The sequence below is a fragment of the Trachemys scripta genome, chromosome 6 (assembly GCF_013100865.1).
Source record: "Trachemys scripta elegans isolate TJP31775 chromosome 6, CAS_Tse_1.0, whole genome shotgun sequence".
Lineage (NCBI taxonomy): Eukaryota > Metazoa > Chordata > Testudines > Emydidae > Trachemys > Trachemys scripta.
Window position 1 is genome coordinate 93125613 of NC_048303.1, and position 21393 is coordinate 93147005.

General features: G+C 39.7%; 1 protein-coding gene across 1 annotated transcript in view; it reads right to left on the reverse strand.

The window, feature by feature from the left end:
- The window catches only part of ALDH1A1 (aldehyde dehydrogenase 1 family member A1), a 46498-nt gene extending 36795 nt beyond the window's left edge, over window positions 1-9703 (reverse strand). Inside the window, exon 1 of the mRNA XM_034773729.1 lies at window positions 9527-9703. Within this exon, the coding sequence (XP_034629620.1) occupies window positions 9527-9622 (96 nt within the window). The 5' untranslated portion in view covers window positions 9623-9703. The remainder of the gene's footprint in view (window positions 1-9526) is intronic.
- Between the last annotated feature and the right edge of the window lie 11690 nt (window positions 9704-21393).

Below are 21393 nucleotides of genomic sequence, written 5' to 3' on the forward strand. Positions count from 1 at the left end.
ATGGATTTTAAAATGTATCTGCTATAGTGTTATATATTTTGTGAAAAGGGGATTTCCAATCATAGGAAATGAGAAAAAAATAAAGGTTTTCTGATATACAGTAGTTGTTTTGTGATTACGTCACCACCCACTTTGAGTGTCTTCACTGGATCCCCGTCATCCACCACATCAGATTAGCATTTCTTGCCCTCACATTCAAAGCCTTACACAACTTTTCTCCACCCTATATCTCTGATTAAATTTTTTATCATGTCTGTTTCACCATTTTCCCTCTACAAATGACACCAGACTTGATGCTCCATGCATCTCCTTCTCTCATACATTTCTCTGTGCCTTATTCCATGCTTTTGCCTTTGCCTGGAATATCTTCCTCATCCCAGGTAACCAAACCAGCAACTGGTTCTCATTCCAATGATTTCTAATGACTAACTTCTTGCACGGTCTGCACTAGAAGTGGGCTAGTAACATTTAAAAACAAACAAACCAAACCAGTAAGCTATTCTCCCTTCTAAGTATCCTGCCTTATTGATTTCTGTCTTTTCGATTTTAAGCTCTTATATAATATAGTACTGAGCATATTTTTGGCAATTCACAAACATAATGAAAAACAAAAAATGTACTGTGGCCAGCATAAACCAAAGATAATCAAACTGGTTTATGCAGCAGCCTTAAAACTGCTGAGATCACCATCCAAAGATTATTTCATATTTGCCAGGAACTGCATTACATATGCAGCTTTAACCTTTATGCAGGCAGAAAGACCAGCGTGTGCCAATTTCCCTTTTTATAGCTGGAACAACCACCCTCTTGCACAGATAAGAACATTGAGATATCCTGGCACACAAGCACACTTTAATAAAACTAGATGGAATGGATATAGTTATCCATTATCAGTATCATTAAAAGCACAAATCAAGTCACTCACACAAGAAATGATTTGATTATCTTATTAGCAGATTCACTCTTACTCTGGAATAATCCCCCCCAAGAAGAATTCCTTAGACTGTCTGGCTGACAACAGAATCAAATGTGAGCACTTTCTTCAAAGACGGCAGAGAAGTTTCAGGATCGGCTTTTTACTCTGAATTTTGTAGTCTGTTCCATATAGCACTTTCCTTCCCCTTGGTATTAAGCCACACTGATCATCCTGAAGCTGACTGCATATGTTCTAAAACTACACAAAATGAGGATTTCATACATGGGTAATTCTGTCTCTCTCCTTGGTGTTTAGTTACTTGTAAATCCTGCTTGCAGGTTAGTACAAGTGCCTGTTCAGTCGGTATAAACAACGTTTCCCTATAAAATGCTGTGAAAGAAACCACAGCAGTTGCTATCAAAAAAGTCAACATTAACCTACAATTACCACCAAGTGGTATTGGAGGTACTGCAGTTATTTTCTTTTGTAACTACAAGGAAAAATTGACATCTCACATATTACCATGGTAAATTAGGGTAAGCGGTTTTTTTTATGGTGAACATAAACTAGTAAACTGATTATAATAGTTCTGCATCAAATACTGTGATCTCTTTTGTGCCTTTAAGACATAGCCTCTTTTTGAGAGTGGTGCAGAACTGGATTGGCCCAGCAGTTGCTGAGAAAGTGAAACAGGAAAAATGCCTCCCCATATATGTCAGATCTGTAGGGTTCTAACTACTGAGTGCCTGTAAAATCTTAACATTGATATTGAATTATAAAAGAGCCCAGTGGGAAGTAAGTCACTCAACAATCAGGTGATAGCTCAGTGGTTTGAGCATTGGCCTGTAAAACCAAGGGTTGTGAGTTCAATCCTTCAGGGGGCCATTTAGGGACATAGGGCAAAAATCTGTTGGATGATTTAATTGGGGATTGGTCCTGCTTTGAGCAGGGGGTTGGGACTAGATGATCTCCTGAGGTCTCTTATAGTCCATGATTTCTAAAGTACTGTTTTTGATATAAATGTTAACTAGAACAAGGTTTTGTTTATTAACTGGGCAATATCCACACTCCATTAAAGATTTCTTCACCAGCTCTGAAGAGCTAATTTTTCTTTCACAAAAAAGTCAACACTTTTTGGTGAAATATCTCACAAGCAGCATATAGTTTGGTTTAGAAAAGGAAGTAGGAAAAACATCAGGAAGAAATATCCTAGTGGGTAAAAAGATTAGTGCTCACACTGGTGCTTGCTGTTACCTTAGCTATTCTTTATTGTGGGCATTATTATATAAGAAGACCAATAGTAAAAATATGTACCGTCCCCTATCAAGTCTGCTCCATTATCTGTGGTTCCAGACCCCTCACTCTCTGCATTATATTTTGCAACAAGTGGAGGTTTTTTAGTGGGCATATCTCCATGAGCATAGCTAAAACCATCGCCTTCTGGCACAAAGATCCTCTGCCAGTCCCTCATATTACCACCACAGAAACAAATCAGAGGGTGCAGAAGGACAAAGCTGCAGCAGAATGAGCACGAGAAAAAATGATTCCCATTTCCAATATCACCCTGTTCTGTAGCTCAGCCTAGTAGGAATTTGTTTTAACTTGCTTGATTTCCCAGTATGCTACAGTATGCCAAATTCATATCTGTCTGTGAAAGGAGTAATAGTGAAACATACCCTTTTTGGAAGTTGTTCAAATATTGGTTTAAGTACTACATTTAGAGTACTGACACAATGGTATTATTTTAGTGTCCCTTACTTATTATTGTTCCTAATGTCACTTCCTCCTAATCCCAACCTTTCACTATGTACAAACCTGTACAATGTACAAGAGCAGTGAAAATTGCAGTATCCAGACATCTCCATTAGGATACATTATGACTTTGCTTATACAGGTATGAACTAAAGAAAATGGTACAAAAAGCCAAAATCCAACCTACACACAATGTTACATATGTTGTAACACTGGGTATATTCCGGAGTATGTTGGCAGCTATGCTCCTTTGGAGTGTACACCGCATGGACACATGGGTTGGGGTGTACTGAAAACAGAAATAGCTAGTGCACAAGCCAACGTGAACAGACACTGCCACAAAGATCAGCCTCTGGCTTGCTTGCATTGCAGTACACTCGTTGCCCATGCTTCTGAAAGCAGTAGCAGTTATCTTCCATCATGGTGTGGCAGTTTGCTATCAGATATCCAGGTCTTCCATAGTAAGGTGTTTCTTTTGCCAGATGTTCGTCCACTGTTGCACATGCTGCATTGGTGTTCACCTGTAAGGACTGGCCATGACTCATTGGGTTTAAGAGGTTTTGACAAGTCAAATCTTTGCTGCAAGTAACTTTTTACTTAGAAATGTTATTGTGTGCACTGTATAGCTATTGTTTTCACTGAGATCTTCAAGTAAGTTGGCAAGTCTCTTAATGACCATATGAATAGCTGTCCTTCACACTCCTGTCCGTTCCACTAGAACTAGAACTCAACATTTGTTATAGATGGATTCTGACACGGTTCTACAGTTCTGAAGCTTTATATTTAAAAATACAGACCCAGATGGTAGCTCTATGGCGGCTGCAAACAAAATCTCATTTGATTGGCATTCATCTTCAGTGATAAAAGTATAGTAAAATCCTGATTCTCCAAACTACTTGGGTTACAGGAATTCATTCCAGATCATCAGAAATGTGGGAAATTGGCAGCTCTGCAAGGGTTTAGCTTCAGCCTTGTAAGGTTTAGGCAAAACTGAAGTCTTAAGTTTCTTGTCTGGGGATTTTATTTTATGGCTTTGGACTCCCTTGCCCTTTTTATGGCTCAGTTTCACAATCTGGAAAATATAGATAATATTTCTCCATCCCACAAGTGTATTGTGAAAATTGATTAGTGTTTGCAAGACACTCTTAAGACAAAGAGGGCTGTATTTTACTATTGTTATTTATCACACACAGACAGCATTTGACCCACAGAGGGCTTGGTGTGAAGTGGAACCTACCTGCAGCTCTGCAGAAAGAGAGAAGGTTTCACAGGGTTGCACAGTGTGCACGTCTACTGTATGCTGTGGAGCAGAATTCTGCAGGACCTCTTTATGTGCGTGACCAAAGGTCTCTTTAAGGGTGGCACAAGGCAGGATTATCTGCTGTGTGAATCCTCTGGCAGTTGGTCCCCAACTGGCAACTGGCTACTCTGCAAAGGCTTCAAGCCCCGAAGGCTTCAATAGCAATTGAGGAGTGGTTCCTAAACTACTCTATGCCTTCAGTGAATGAAATTCCGCATCCTCAGCTCTGCAGCAAACCTCAGCATGTACCCATGTTACAAATTGGATTTACCCCATGTTTATCCTTTAGCAAGAAAGATTTCCATCTAACTAGATATAATTGTTGCCCACTGTAAGATAGTGGGCAGATATGCCAGCCAGGAAGGTAAAATTACACCCCATCCACCCCCCGCCCCCGCAATAAACAAACCAGTTCAATCCAAGGTTATTTCCTCAAGAATGGCTTCTATCATTACAAAAAGACTCAAAACAACAGCAAAACAACTTAAAACACCTGAACCTGGCCAGCAAGTCTCAGTAAGTTGGGAAGGGAAGAACACACTCTTCCCTACAGGTAACCTTTTCTAGGTATCCTATAATTCCTGTCATGGAGAGACTCTCTCTCTAAGAGCCATCATATTCCTTCACAGTGAGCTCACTGCTCAGGCTACCCATTGCATTGTTCCAAAGGTGGTCACCTGACTTCCTGGTCATGTGCCCTCTAGACTTGCAGTCCCTCCCGGGAAATTACATTTCCCAGAATGCCTGCTCTTAAGAGGCCCAAGGGATGTAATAGGAGCACTGTGCCCAATTACACTAACACTAAATCAAAAATTTGAAACACAATATTGAAAAATAGCTGGTATCCACTCGTGTACACTCTTACCAACTGTGATAATTGCTCCAAGTTTATAGTTCTGTACTAGGGTTGCCAACTTTCTACTCACACAAAACCGAACACCCTTGCCCCACCTCCTGCCCTGCCCCTCCTCTGAGGCCACACCCAGCCCCTTCTCACTCCATCCCCCTCCCTCTGTAGCTCACTCTTCCCACTTTCACTCATTCGCTCATTTTCACCGGGCTGGCTCAGGGGGTTGGGGTTGGGGTCCGGAAAGAGGTGATGGTTCCAGCTACAGGCTCTGGGGTCGGGCCAGGGATGAGGAGTTTGGGGTGCAGGAGGGGGCTCTGGGCTGGCAGGTGGAGCCAAGGAGTTCAGAGTATGATAGGGGGCTCCGGGATGATGCAGGGGTTGTGGGAGGGGGTACGGGCTCTGGGCTGGGGGTGCATGTTCCAGAGTGGGGCCAGAAATGAGGGGTTCAGAGTGTGGGAGGGGGCTCCAGGCTGGGGCATGGGGTGCAGGCTCTAGTGTGGGGCCAGGGATGAGGGATTTAGAATGATGATCCAGGCTGGGACCAAGAGGTTCAGAAGATGGGAGGGGGATCAGGACTGGGTCAGGGGGTTGGGGCACAGGAGGGGGTGAGGGCTCTGGCTGGGGGTGTAGGCTCCAAGGTTTGGCTGGGGATGAGGGGCTTGGGGGGCAGGAGGGTGCTCTGGGTTGGGATTAAGGGTTTCGGAGGGTGGGAGTGGGATCAGGGCTGGGGCAGGGGGTTGGGGCATGGGAGTGGGGCGGGGGTGCAGGCTCCGGGCAGCGCTTATCTCATGCACGTCCCAGAAACACCGGTATGTCCCCACTCCGGCTTCTATGCGGAGGCGTGGCCAGGTGGCTCTGCGCGCTGCGCCATCTGAAGGCGCTACCCCCGGTTCCTGGCCAATGGGAGCTGCAGAGCTGGTGCTTGGGGTGGGGGCAGCATGCGGAGTCTCCTGGCTGCCCCTATGCGTAGGAGCTGGAGGGATGACATGCCGCTGCTTCTGGGAGCCTTAGGGAGCCTGCCTTAGATCCACTGCACCACCAACCAGACTTTTAATGGTCTGGTCAGCACAGATTACCAGAGCTGTCAAGGTCCCTTTTCAACCGGGTGTTCCAGTCAAAAACCAGACACCAGGCCACTCTATCCTGATCATCTGTGGGTGTTTGATATGGTATGAATGGAAAATCCCACCAATTCAGCCAAACCTAAAGAGTTCCTTGAACCATCAAAAACCAGTCAATTAAACCTGAAACACTATTAAAGGGAATCTGCAGGGTCTGATTCTGCCCCACTTTCTTTGTGCTAGATCCACAAAGTGACTTAAGTATTGCAATGCTGAGCATTGTAGTGCCTCACTTTTAGGCATCTTGCTACCCAGTGAAAATCACAGCCCCAAGTTAGGCATCTAGGCCCTATACAATGCATAGGGAGAGTTTGGCACCTAAGATTGGGACCCACAAAAGCCAGCATGCTGCACGGGGAGCCACCTAAGCTAGTCAATCAGAAATGCTGAGGAGATGGATGTAACATAAGTTCTGCCCCTCTCAGGGAGTTAGATGCCTAAATTCTGGGATTCTCAGCCATGAACTCTTTGCTGGAGTTAGGTGTCTAAACCATGTTTTGCAAGAAATGCCGAGGAGGCACGCAGGTGAGGAAAAAGGCCTCCCTTATATATTTTAGCACTCATCCAGGACACTTTTCAGAGTAACAGCCGTGTTAGTCTGTATCCGCAAAAAGAAGAACAGGAGTACTTGTGGCACCTTAGAGACTAACAAATTTATTAGAGCATAAGCTTTCGTGGACTACAGCCCACTTCTTCGGATGCATATAGAATGGAACATATATTGAGGAGATATATATACACACATACAGAGAGCATAAACAGGTGGGAGTTGTCTTACTTAATTGGCCTCTCAGAGTTGGTAAGACAACTCCCACCTGTTTATGCTCTCTGTATGTGTGTATATATATCTCCTCAATATATGTTCCATTCTATATGCATCCGAAGAAGTGGGCTGTAGCCCACGAAAGCTTATGCTCTAATAAATTTGTTAGTCTCTAAGGTGCCACAAGTACTCCTGTTCTTCTTTATCCAGGACACTGGAGACTTTGGTTGAATTCTCCTCTCTGTTAGGTGTGGAGAAGGAAGTTTGAATGCAGGTCTCATCAATCCGGGGAATACTCCAACCACTGGGCCACAGAGTCATTCCTACTCTCTCGTTGGCCCAATGCATATTTAATTATTCATACACATTGGAACAGCTTCAATAGGAGAGACTGAGAGACCTGCAGACCAGAATATCTCATAATCAGCTAGTCAGGACCCTCCCTTGACAGGTGGGGAAAAAAGTTCAAATCCCTGCTCCACATCAGACAAAGGGGGGCACTGAACCCTTGTCTTCCACATTCCAGATGAGTGCTCTAGCCACACGCTAAAGGCTGTGATGGAGGAGTCCTCCTCATACTCCCTCTGCCCCGGGGCTATTTTGTGTGAAAATGCCTGCTGGATCAGGTGAAATAGGCAGAGGAATGCCTAGTCTGAGGATCTTGCCTAGTCTGAGGATCTGTGCTTAGGCATAAAATAGGTGCCCAGGAGCCTTAAAATGAGCTGGCTGTGTGCATCCTCACTGGCAGAAACGTACCATATGTAACCGTGGAAACTCAGGCACCTAGGGATTTTAGGCACCTACAGGGTTAGGTGGCAGCTGAGCAGGGTTTGACACTTTTTTTTAATTTTAAACCATTTTATTATTTCCTCTTCTTTGCTTCTAGCTGCAATGATTAAAATATATTGTATATTTATGTTTCACTTTTCCTTTATTTACCGTAAGTGATTTAACTTTCCACACACCATGGTCTTCCCTCAGACACTGAAGAGCAGCGGTGGCAAGAGAAATTTTGTTTTTTCTGCTCTCTCATGTAATTTAACTACCTGATAAGTAACTAATTGTGCTTTGATGCCTGGCTGTGGGAGCGACATAGGACCTGCTCTTTTCCGCAGCATCACAACAGAAATAATTTGTTAAACAATCATTGTCTAATTCTTTACTGTAACAAAGTAAAATATTTACCAGTACATGTGAGCCAATTTACATTTCTTAAATACCTAAAATACTTACTGATTTCATTGGCATGTCGCTTTAGGAGTTTAAGGTATAGAAGGAATTCAGGATCATTCCCCAATTCAGGATCCAAACTATCTTTAACAATTTAAAAATTAATCCATCCAAATTAAGAGCATGAGAACGGCCATACTGGGTCAGACCAAAGGTCCATCTAGCCCAGTATCCTGTCTTCCGACTGTCACCAATTCCAGGTGCCCCAGAGAGAATGAACAGAATAGACAATCATCAAGTGATCCATCCCCGGTCACCCATTCCCAGCTTCTGGCAATTGACTCTTCAGTGTGTTAAGTATCTCTTTAGAATGCTTAGTTCAATCTTTATGAGAAAGGTACAGACTATGATCTGGGAATATTTATATTTGGAAAAATTGAAGGTTAGCTCAAGAAGTCGCAACAAGAACACTTTCTTGATTGTTTCACTTGTGAACTTTTCTGTATAGCAGTAACATACTATGTGGCATTTTGATTTGTGTCCAGAACTTGAGATAGCCATGGCCAGCAAAAGCTACAATTGTTATAGAAATTTCTCAGTTTCTGTTTATTACTGCATTTCTCTTTGCTCTACCAAACATTGTACCTGAAAGTCTGAGATTGCAGAAACTACCAATGACTTTGCTGTTTGCTCAAAGTTCAGAGACTCTTGCAACTCTCTGTGTACTGTGGTATGAAACACATAAAGTGTCTTTTTAAGCCAGGAATACAAGTCTCAGTTTAGGGTTAGCCCAGAGGATCCATTTCATGCTTACCTTATCTGTGTGTTTTTAAATGAGCATGGAAAGAATTTGCTATTGTACAACGTTCCTGATAATACTGACTAATTAGCAATGGTGGACTTTAGCTGTTTTATTGATAGTGGCTTGCTTAGCAAGACAAACAGATTTATTATCTGTAGGAAAATATGTCAAATGCAGGAGGACCCTTGCTTTAGTTTTGTTTTATTTTATTTTTTTAAAAAAACCTTCCTCCAGACTAACATCATTGGCATATTTCTTAAAATCTGTTTGTAAATATCCCAGTTTATTTAAAAATTAGACTAACTGTTAACATATTCTACAATTACATTTTATTTTCTTCCTGTTCATTGAAATGATGTAAATGTTTCCTTCTCTGGGTCATTTACATTTTCCAGGATACTTATGACCACATATCTTAGCTTCTGAAAAAAATATGGACAGCACACCAAAAAATAGTAGTATAAAACTTACCAACTCTTTAGAAGAGTTTCTCGTGACAGAAGAGATCAGAGAACATTTCCAGAAATTACAATATACGAATTAAATCTAGGTAAATATTTGTAAATACACAATTGAGTTAGTGAGACAAGGGTGGGTGAGGTAATATCTTTTATGGGACCAACTTCTGTTGGTGAGAGAGACAATCTTTCAAGCTTACACAGAGCTCTTCAGAAAAGATTATCTCATCCACCTTGTCTCTCTAATATTCTGGGACTGACATGGCTACAATGACACTGCAAACAATAATTGAGTTAGTGTTATTTCGATGGTTTGAACAAAACTACTTAAGTACATATATAGTCTTATATGAATGCCTAAGGCAAGTTAATAAACATGCATAATACTACTAACCTTAGTATACTTAATTTTCAGATCACTGAGTGGTGCAGGCAGAGCTGGAGCAGAATTTCTATCTGGGATTTGTTTTTTCGTATTTTCGATTGACATGTTTAGTTAGTTCCTGAAACACAGGTGAAATGAGGAATCAGAGAAGCTGAGTGATTTTGTCCTGACTGAGCGTTTAGCTTTATTTGTACTATTTTATCTGAACTGGCTATGGTATATTTGCATACAAGTCTATGATTGGATGAAAGATTTCACTGCAAAAAGAAAATGACACTACTTATTTCTAACACCAAGGGCAGCAGTGTTTTCACTTAGGTTGAAATCTGTATGATACAAATTCTTCAGAAATAAACTGTATTGAAAGACATTATGAAAGTTTGCAAATATTAGAGCATTTCTTGTTCTTACCTGCAAAATATCTTTCTTAGATCGGGCAGGTCCAGAAATTCAAACCTGGGCTCTTCAGTTTGGAGGTAGAGACAAATATGTTAGTTCGGGGTGCAGTCAAAGCCTTTCCCACTAGAGAGCCAGGCAGAATAACTTCCAGAGCTGTAAAGTACTCAATTGTGATTTTAATACACTTGGAACAAATCATCATTCCTGTTGATAACATTTATTGTTGTAGAACATGTGGAATGAAGACAAATGTATTAATATAAGGTCCTCATACCCTTACCAAAACCAAGTAATTTAAGGGAGGGACAAAACAATGGACCTGCCTGATCAAAGAAAGAAAATTTGCAGATAAAAACAAAAAATTGCCTATTCTTTTTCTGAGGCAGCTCCACAGATTGTAAGTAGCATTTTTTTCAGCAGTGCCCGCTAGAAAGGGTATCTGAATTTATTAAAATAACAATGTGTAATTCATTATGAAAAGTGGACTACTGGAGTACTATTGCATCCAGTGCCCCTCTGCTGAAGAAGGTGCCCACTGATGCTTGTATATGTTTAGTTTCTATTACTTAGTGTGGAGCAAAGGTGTTTACCTTACATTACTATTATTGTCAATAATACCTTTATTTTTCCCAACTTTTTACTTTCTATGACTGCCTGCCTCTTTAAAATTTCTCCTTTCTACCTGAAATTCTAACTGTAGCCCTTTCTCAACAAAATATCTGATTAGGTAGATTTCTGTGAGCTATCTAGTCACCTATCAATCAGCAACATCCTTGACCATTTTCAACCTGGGGTTCACTCAGGCCTTAGCAGACAAATTGCCTCTTTTCGTGCTCTCCTCCTGCTTCTTTTCACCATAATCAATTCTTTCCCCCTCCTCATTCTTTATTAAATCTGTGACGCCTTTGACACAGCAGACCACAATGTCATTCTGGACAGGCAAATCTCATCACATACACATTTGTCAAAGGTTCTTTCCTTGTATCAGGTGACGATTCCTTCTGTGTAGAAAGATTGCTCTTCGATACCAATGCGCAATGTTCAGTCCTTAACCAATTGCTCTTTTCTATCTATCTTCTCCATCTCAATCATCATCTTATCTTTACCTTAAACCTCAATTAAAATATAACATCTGGACATATTGTTTGACATCGTTAGTGACTCTGATGGAGCAGTCAAGAAAACTTGAAAGTTCATGACAACTTTCTTCTGCAAAATATTTTGAAGATGGAAGCAAGTGTGTCATCCTCAAATCTAATTCTATCTCCCTTCTTGATTCAGACATCCAATCTCCCCTCCCGGTCTGTATCTCTGGCGTCTTCCTGGGATCTCACCCATACCTCCCAGGTATGGAAATCTTCCTCTTCCTATCAGAACAGTATTGCCCATGTGCCTCTCTACTTCATCTTACACTGTTATCTCACCACTGCTGGTGTGAGAGGCAGATCCTCAACTTACAAGAGATTTCCTGTAACTAGATTCTCCATCTATTTTCAAATGCTATCTGATAGTACAACTTTTCTCCCTGGCCTAAACCCATTGATTTCTTTTTTCTTCTAGTGCTATCTTTTAAAAAAAACCTTTTCAATTCTGTTATAAAATTTGTTAATGTGTTTTGGGATGCTGTTTATGTGCAAGAAGCTGTACAACATCAATTGTATTGTAATGCATTACATTGGTTTCTTCAAAAAGTTTAAAAACAAGAAAAACAAAACAAACAGAGAGCCACCAACAGGGCATTTCAGAGCACCCAGTTACATACCTCAGGTTTAGTAACATTGGGAGATATCACCAAGGTTGTAAGCACTCCGTCTTTAGTCATATGTATTGCAACACAAGCTTGGCATTGAGCTGTTTGCCAACAGCCTCATGCCTCACAGAATCATCAATAAAATTAGTCACTTGATATATCTCATTGCATAACAAGCAGGACAGAGTTTGATGTCAAGTTTTTTAGTAAACATGCTTTGTCATTTTCTACTGATGCAATTACTGTGCTGTGGGTGTAAACTGTCACCAACTAAGATTAAGGGCTCTACTTCGGTTTTTTTATGTTGGTTTCCTTCAGTGCTCCTCAGAGGTTACATATAATTTGGAAGCTATATAATCTACATAGTATTTCCCCTTCAGTTATCAATAATACAGAAGCATGAGCCTTCCTACTACTTCATAAATGGAGAAAAAGAAATACCCATTCTGAACCTTTCATGGAAGTAGACATGAATTCCACATTTTTGAGAATATATTCAAATTCAAGTTGTTCTTGTCTGACTCTCTCCAGCCCCATCCATTCAAGTTGCCAAAACTTTCCTCCAACCCAAACACCTCCATCCTGATCCTTTCCAAGCTTTCTCCTCCCACCCTGGGTAAAATGTTCCAGAAAAACTACTTCTAGCAGCCAAAATCCTCTTGCTTCTATCTCCCTCATCCTTGACAATCTTGGATCAACTAGAAATAGGTCTTTCACAGCTGGCATTACATCTTTCCACAACTAAACCAAGTTTGTTCCACTATTGTATATGTCATTATTCAGTGAAATTTTATCTTCCAACTTATAAACTTACAAATTTTAAGGATCAAATTTTGAAAGATTAAAAAAAAAACATTTAAATCATATGACTCATTATTAACTAAACTTCTAAACTATCAAGCCATCCAAAGTCAGGGTTAGTTTATTCTGGATATCAAAATGTGATCAGATTACAAATGCACTTGAAAATGACAGTAGTATGTGAAGCACTTCAGTTCTGGTAATCTTATTCAAGGTGTATTCAAGGCAAAGATATAATCCTTTATGGAGATCCACAATCTCAAATGTGGATAATGTAGATCAGAAGATGAGTGTATTTTAGAAGATGGCATAAAGGGGGAAGTGAACATAAAGTACGTGGCCAGAAATTCATATTGTGAATCTGATACCTCTGAGGATAGTATGTAAAATACATATCTTATTTTATAGGGTTACATTACACCATTATCACAAATTTGGTTATATGGAAAGGAGAAGTTCCCCCATACTCCAAGTCTGGTACAAGAACATCTCACTCTTTGGGGTGTCCTGAGACACTGCATAATATCTAAATATTTTACTTTGCATTACCTCTGCCACCAGCTCAGAAAGGGGAATGTTTACATCATCAGCAAGTGCTCTTCCTCTCCTTTTCATAACATGATCTTCACATGCTAATTATGAAGTGGAGATTATGGGAGTGGAGATTTTACAAAAAACAACAAAGTGACAAAAATGTTCCTAGACAACTATCGTGTGTGTCTGTGTGTTCATTCTTTTTTGGTTTAATGCCCTCTACCAGGCCCTTTTGCTTCACAGCTTACACCAAATCATCTTTATGATGTTAAAATATACCTGGCTATGTATTTTCATTGTGATTTTTACTATTCTGTTTACCCCAACTGGCCTGAAATGATAAAAGAACAGAGGTACATCAGGTCTTTCTGGGTTGCTCTCTACAAGGAATAGATGGCAGGACTGACTATAAATTCTGAATGTGGTAGTTTCCATTTCTCTGGCAAATCTAAGTTGACACTATGATTGGGATACAAATCACCTTTATCCAAGCAACACATATCCTACACACTGTTGCCTTCTAAATCTAAAAGGACTGGGTAGGCCATCTCATATACATCCCCTGTGATTAAGTAAAATGAGATAAATTACTACTACTACTACTACAAACTAAAGAGGGAAACTACTTTAAAAAGCAATTTTTATTGATACTTCATTCAAACTTTTCCACAGAGGGGAATAATCCTCATATAAAGTTTTGTCTTTAGTTGTAGAGATTACTATAATTCTGGACCATTGTCCACTATTTATGATCCTGAGGAGGGTCAGAGGCAAGTGGGGAGGTCAGAAATGCCATAATCTCCCATTATTGGTCCTGATATTCAAATACCACGTCATTACTAAACTTGAAGTGCGAATAAATAACACCATATTTCAGGTCCATATGAACAGAGATAATGATCCACTATGCACCAAACTAAACCAAACCAACAACAAAATAAGAGGGACAAGAAGAATGAAGGAAAACAAAGGAAAATGACATATAAGACAATATCCATTTGATCATAGTGATATCACACTGCTCCCTTACGTAAGAACTTTCAGTAATTAGGACCATACTGAACGTTCTTATTTTCCAGAAACAGCACAGTTCCAATACACTGATCCTTAAAAGATCATTGCTGGCATCAATCAAAAGGCACAGTAGCTCTGATCATGGAGGACCCTGCTTGCTTAAATACTTTATTTACTACGTAAGCCCTGCCTTTTTTAACTCTGTTTGTAAGGGATATAAATTGAAGGTTGCCTTTAACCAAGTATGTCACAACTCCAAATATGACTTTTTTTTCTCAACCCTTAAAATAACTTAATAATTCTTAAAATAACAATTATTTTATATTTATAAGTAACTTATTTTATGCCCCAAATAAAATTAATCATTTGTTACGCTACAAGGTGAAATACATCTGAAGATTAACTACGAGGGCCAGAAATACCTCTCCCTAAACACACAGGGCTTGATTTCATTCCATAGAAATCAATTGGAGTGTCTATGAGTATAGGATCAGGCCAATTGAGTTCCTGAACATTATATTAATACTATGGCATTGGTGGAAAAATTGAAGGTGCCCTGGATTTGCCCCACTATATAAAGGAGGGACGGACAGGAGAGGAGTAAACTTCTTCACTGACTATTTAATCAGAGTTGTCTTTTCATAAGGAAGTTCAGGATTTCAGGAAGGATTTTTTTTTTTTGGTTCATATATATACAACGTTGCATAAACATCACCAAATAAGGAAGAAAACCTGGCACCATATCCATGTCAAATATAAAGGAGAGTTATGTGCTAAAAGAGAAGATGAAGTTATATGAAGAGAAGGAGATGCCCTTTAAAAGAGTCAATGGGTTTTGGGAAAACCCAGATAGTCTCACTCTTAACATAAACTGGTTACATTTCATTGCAGGAGTCAAGCTAGCATCCTTTACATGTGCACTCCAAATTATTATTTATATAGCACTTATAAGATGATCCATATTTCACTCAAAGTGCCCTAGATGTAAGACAACACAGGGTTTGGAGAGTAGGTGTTCCCCATCTTTAACTGTTGCAATTCAGATGTTCTGAGAATGCTCCAAATGACACATTTTTTGGCAGCTGTTGACCAGGTAAAAGCCCAGCTGAATGAATTCCTCTTGATCCTCACAATTATTACAAGTTTCCTAAAAAGTGTGATAAAGAAAAATATATATATTTGAAAGTTGTTGTTTCAAAAGGTGACTAGCCCTTTTACAATTTCTTTCAGCCTTTTTGTAACCCATCTCTGGGTCCACAAGATAAGCAGATTCAGTCACCAGTTTTATTAATAGGTTTGTATCATGTATGCTGAAGTTAGACAACAGATCAATATGCTGAAGCACACATTTAAATTATGAAAAATATTACCATTCAAAAAAAGTCTAAATAGTGTCCCACGAGACAAACGGAGACATTTCTTCAGAGTCTGGATGGCCAGGAGATAAAGGGAGACTTTCAGTGGTTCAGACCTATCCCATGTTGGTACTGACAGAAAGTTATGTTAATCTAGAGGAAGAGTTTTCAAATTGCGAAAGGGGTTTAGGAGCATTATTGAAAATCTTGGACATCTAATAAATGGCTATGCAAAATGAGTGGTCTTTATCCAGTTCCCAAAGGACAGGAATAAGCATCAGAAAACCATCATTGGGGCACTAATTTGCACCAATATTAGCAGTCTGAGCAGAGAAGCCAAAGACATGAAGGGACATGAAAAATGAATTACCCCCTTTACCAACACCCGAGCCAATAAGAATTCACAATGGATTTGAAGTGAACATAAAAGGTCTATTAACAGTCATTTTAAGAGTTATGAATGCAGGCCAAAGTGGCCTGATTTGCAGAGGTGCTGAGCAGTTTCTTCTTCAACAGCAATTTTAGGTGCTCTACACTTCTGAAAATCAGCACACTTACTTAAGTGCCTAAATATAAGTAGGGGAGTGGGCAGCTTTAGGTACCCAGGTTTGCAGTTTGTTCTCATTTTATTTATTCTACCTTTACTAGACAAAATGTAACAGCATATGAGGCAGTGTCACAAGAAATACTTCTTGACAACATCTCCATCATTAACAAGTCTAAGCAAATACTATAATACAGGCTACTTTCTGTTCTATTCATATAAAAGAATTTGCAGTAGTCATGGTTAATTTAATTTGTATTGCTATGTATGCATCACAATGAAGTGTGCAGGAAATGGGATAGGTGGAAAAGGCAAGGCTGAAACTTTTGGAGTACTGGTCACATTATATAACACCTTAATTGATTTCCAGCTAACTTACTCTGCAGGGTGCTGATGCCAATATTTTGTAGATATTAATCCTGCTGAAACCCCTCCAGAATCTAGTAATTTCACATCGAGCCTAACAGACAAAACAAGTGCGTCTTCTGCCTTATTACCTGTTCTTGTTCCAAACCTGAGCCACTGCAGAAGAATACCATGTCGTCCATCTAGATCAACAAGCTTAGCTCTGCTGATATGACATTATTTTAGTTCTCCCAACTGTGTGCAGTTTTAGAAGGTGAATCTCTCACTCCACTTCCTATATTCTATGTGCATTGGCAAGAACTATGCGCAAAGTTGTAACAAATACAGCAATAATTAGTCATTACAATTATTGCCATAACCCCTTAAAAATAGACACTTACGTATAGGAAAGGATAAAATGGAGCCAAACACAGTGGAGGTTGGGGGACTCCCAGCCTCCTACATACCATATTCTGAACATGAATGACAGAAAAAGTAATCTTCAGCTACAAGCCCAGGAAGGAAAAGGGGCTGCATGCACCTGAGTGACCCTACAAATAGTCCAGGTGGCTGAAGAGAACCAGTCTGGAAGCTATCTTTGCCCAGTTAGTCATGACCCCCCAACACCTAAGCCCAACTGGGCTGATATGACATGACTGGACGGTCCATCAAGATCAGGCCCTTGGGGGCTGCCCCAGGAAACTGGTTTCCTGTTTAAGATTTAGGAATTGTTATATATCTGTTGTAGATGTAATATTTTGTGATTACGATTTAATAATGCTAGGGTATTTCCCAGGGGGATACAAAACCTGTCAGTGGTTAGCAGGTCCAAGAGAGAGGATTAACATTTCTTGAGTGCAGAGAGAGTCTTTGCTCATTACAGAGATTGACTTGGCATCCAGGCATATTTATGTAAAAACTAGCTGTGCTCAGCTGGAGCAAACTGCTTCATTAGAAGCATGTGCACCAGTCTAAGCAACCATGTGTTCTTATGACATTTATCCCTCTTTCTATTACCCTGACAATTACTATTTGTCTCCTTTGTTTTATCTAATTTTGATTGTATGTTGTTTGGGGCAGGGACCATGTCTTCTCTGTGCCTAGCAAAATTTGGGCACTAAATAATTATTTAATGACAGCAATAACAATGCCAATAGTAATTAATGTAAGAAGAGAGAACTTTACAAGTCAATAAGGACCCAGGTCCAGCTTTTTAAGGGTATTTAGGTGCTGCTGCACTCAGCGTTGCAATATCTCACTGATTTAAGAGTTGAAATCTCATTTTCAAAAGGAATCTAGGCACCCCCTTTCACCCTTAACCCCTGCACTCCCCTTCTGTGCCCCTAACCCCTGCACTGTGCCCCCTGCCCCCTCTCATGCTCCTCTAACCCCTGCATGCCCCTCTTGCACCCCAACCCCTTCCCCCCTCCTGCGCTCATGTGGGGAATAACTTGGATGCACAGAGCAGCTGGCATTGCGTCTTGCTCCCCAGCTCAAACGCTGCTCCTCCGCAGACCCCTAGATTCTTTTTTGTGGGGGGAGGGGTAATGAGGAGCAACATCAGGGCTTCCTGCATCCAGATCACTTTCCCACCTGGGCTACATAAAGGGAGGGAAGGAGAGCAGAAGCTCCTGATGCCTCATAGCAGAGCCCCGGTGGGGAAAGTGACCTGGATACAGGAAGCCCTGGTGTTGCTCCATGCTACCTCTCTCTCAAAACCCCGAGGGGGGTGCAGAGGAAAGTTGGGGTGGGGAGAACAGTATATGTGCATCACCTTTTCGCCTCCACCCATGTTCCTCCACAGAGAGGAAGCAGGGAGAAATCTGGGTGCCCCCCCCACGACCGCTTCCCTGCCAGCCAGGAGCAGTTTCTGACTCTACACTAGCAGTGCACACCTCTGTGCTGCAGCATGGCACCTCCTTGACCGTGGCACCCCTGGGCGGTCATCCAGGTGGCTCACCCCTAAGGCCGGCCCTGATCCCAATCAGGAGTGCAAGTATGAATCTTAAATTAGAGCCTGATCCTGCATACACTTACCACAAGGTATACATCATATAATCCCAAGTAACCCCATTTATTTCAATGGGATTTCTCACTCTCTGAAAAACTATGACTGATATTGAGTGTTTGCAGGGTCAAGCACACACAAATGAAAAGAAATCAGCAGATTTATAATTAATAATTAATACAACAAAAATCTGTGGCATTTACTCAAGCAAAATTATCTTTGCTGTCAATGGGATTACATCTTTTAATAGAACAGTATAAATTTCCTAGTTTCTTTTGGCTATCCTCTAGAATTAATAGAGAAATGGGTCCCTGTTATAAATGTCTAGATGGTTCAAGAAACTTATAGAAAATATGTTATAATTACAGGATAATAAATAGGGGATAATGTAATATAAATAAAATAGTATTCTCTATGAAACTTATTGAGGCAAATTCTATGCTGGTGTAACTCCATTGACTTCAGTGCACTCATGGCAGCCGAATTTGACCTTATAAAGATTTAGAATAATTTCTATAGAACACTATTGATTTCATCCTTATTATATTCTATAGGACCGTTGAATTATATAAGGAAGTTTTACTTGAAGAAAGAACTCATAATTTTTTTCCATTTTTCTACTGTTAAAAGAATTTAAGATATGTAATTCTGTTCATCTCCCAACTTGCTAGTAATGCTAGAGTAATAATTAGCTAAATGGTTCAAAGTTTTCTCAAATAATTGTGTCTGAATAAACAGATGGGTCTATGCCACAGGTTGCAGATAAATGACCTTAACCTGATCTCACACTGAAGTAAATCAGGAGTGATTCAGCTGAAGTCAGTGAAGTAAAAATGGTTTGCGTGAGACCAGGATCAAGGCCAAAGTTGTTAGTTATTAACCTGCATTGTTAGTAACAATTGCTGCCAAGTAGTTTTCAGCATTCCCTACATGAACATTTGTTTCAAAGCCAAGATTTAGACAGCCTCAATTGATTTTACATAATTGCTTTGTGTGCTTTATAAGCCTGTGTGTCTGTGGAAGATTATGTCCTTTATTATGGAAGTCTTGTGTGTAAAAATAACCCTTTTTCCTTTTTTTGAGAGTTTGAGGGAGTATTTAATAAATGTAGTACAGTTAGAAATTTTTGATAATATGGGATAGGTAATGGTGAGACATTTATTCTCCTACTTACCTTCACATTTAGCTTTTGATTATATACCCAAATGCATTTTCCAAGATAGCCCGTACCCACTTTTTTATTATTACTAATGGCATTATTAGAGGCGAAAGTTCATCATGAGTATAAGTTGCAGTGCCATTTGTTTTCATTTGATTTACAGGATCTCAGAATCGGCAGATTAGAAATTTACATTACAAATCATGTACAGTTCGAGATCCAGTACTCACTTGCCACACAGTACAGGAGTAAACATGCAGGGCATGATTCTGATCTCACCTGCACTGCAGTAATTCAGGTGTAATCCTGCTGAACTGCATCGAGTTAAACTGTTGTAAAACCAGTGTGGGATCAGTATTAGACCTTTTGTCTATTCTGGAGTCTGGCCTCACTGCCATTATTCACACAAGTATTTCCATTGACTTCAGTAGGAACTACTAGCCTGAGTGAGGAATTACAGGATCAGGACCCCAATTTGTAAAATCTGAAGTGGAATGGGCAGGGTCAGGAAAATTCCATCTATGTCATTAGAATCTTTGTTATCAAAAATGATTGCCCATAGAGCTTTATCAGACAACATTTTCAGATTAACTTGCTGAGCAACTCAAAATATTATCCTAGACGTATAATGAAAGTAGGGCGTTTACAAAAGAAAAGAAAACATCAGTCCATTTACATTTTGTAAAACATTGCTGAGCATTTCATCGTGTCCAGAACAGTTAATTAAAGATGGGCCTGAACCAAAACTGTGGATCTGAATACACTCAAACTTTGGATTTCGGATTTTGAATCCAAACCCAGATCTGAATCCAAATTTCACCACTGACTGCTAACTTTATCATGGACCAAATAAACCCCCCACACCTGGATTTTGAGAGGTACCCTATTTTAAGGTAATTAGTAGAATTTACATTATCCCGTTGTTCTGTAGTACACCTCTAATCCTCAAATTTAAATACAGTGTAACTGACTTCATTAATTAATCATCCGAAATACCTGTTTCTCATGTATTTGGTTGTTTTGTGATCACATGTATACTGTTTGCTGAACAAGTGATGTACAGGTTTCAAGTCATCTGCATCATTGATAAGCAAAAATTAATAAACAAAGCAGAACACTTTATTGTAGTTTTTGGAAATATAGTTTAATTTAGGTGCTAGTCCTGCTCTGCATGAAGTTAATCAGAGTTTTGCTATTGTCTTCAGTGGGAGTAGGACAGTCTCATTTAATTAAATAAATATTTTTAAAAATTAATATATTTTGTGGCAAATAATATGAACGTACATTGAATGTATATTTGAGTCCAGTTCTAAAACTCAGTCAGGGAATGGCATTCCTATAAAACCCACTTATACCCAGAAATGGAAAACAATCCTAAAGCAAAAATCAAACCTATCAATTAAAAATCTAGGAATTAATTTGCTAGTTTGTTGGAGGAATGCTGTTAGTCAGCAGAAGTATAAAGCAAACCCAATTACAGTACATAGTAAATCCTAGAGATAGCCAAGCCTGCATTAAAAACCCCAATGTGTTTGAATTTTCTGCATGTTGTATAGTGACACTATTAACTATATCATCCAAAATTAGAGTTAGCACAAAACAAATCCCTTTCCTGTTTAAAATTTTTTTTAATTGCAAGAATATTTCACAGATTCAGAATAGTAGCATCATCGAATGCAGCTGTAATTTCAGATTCATTTAATACATGTGTTTCATCTTACCATTAGGGAAGTAGCCAAAGAAAATAAAAAAGCCCTTTCTCCAGGTATTGGCAATCATTGCCTTAGAAATGTGTATATTTTAACGAATATATTGGTCTAACAAAAGGTAATACATTATCTACCTAGTCCACTCATTCACAAGAACCAGTATGGTTACAGACATTTTCCAAATGTTAAGACAGCTGTTTATTTGCAACATAAATATTTTCTCCCCTTTACTTTTTCTTTTTATAATTGTTTTTTTTA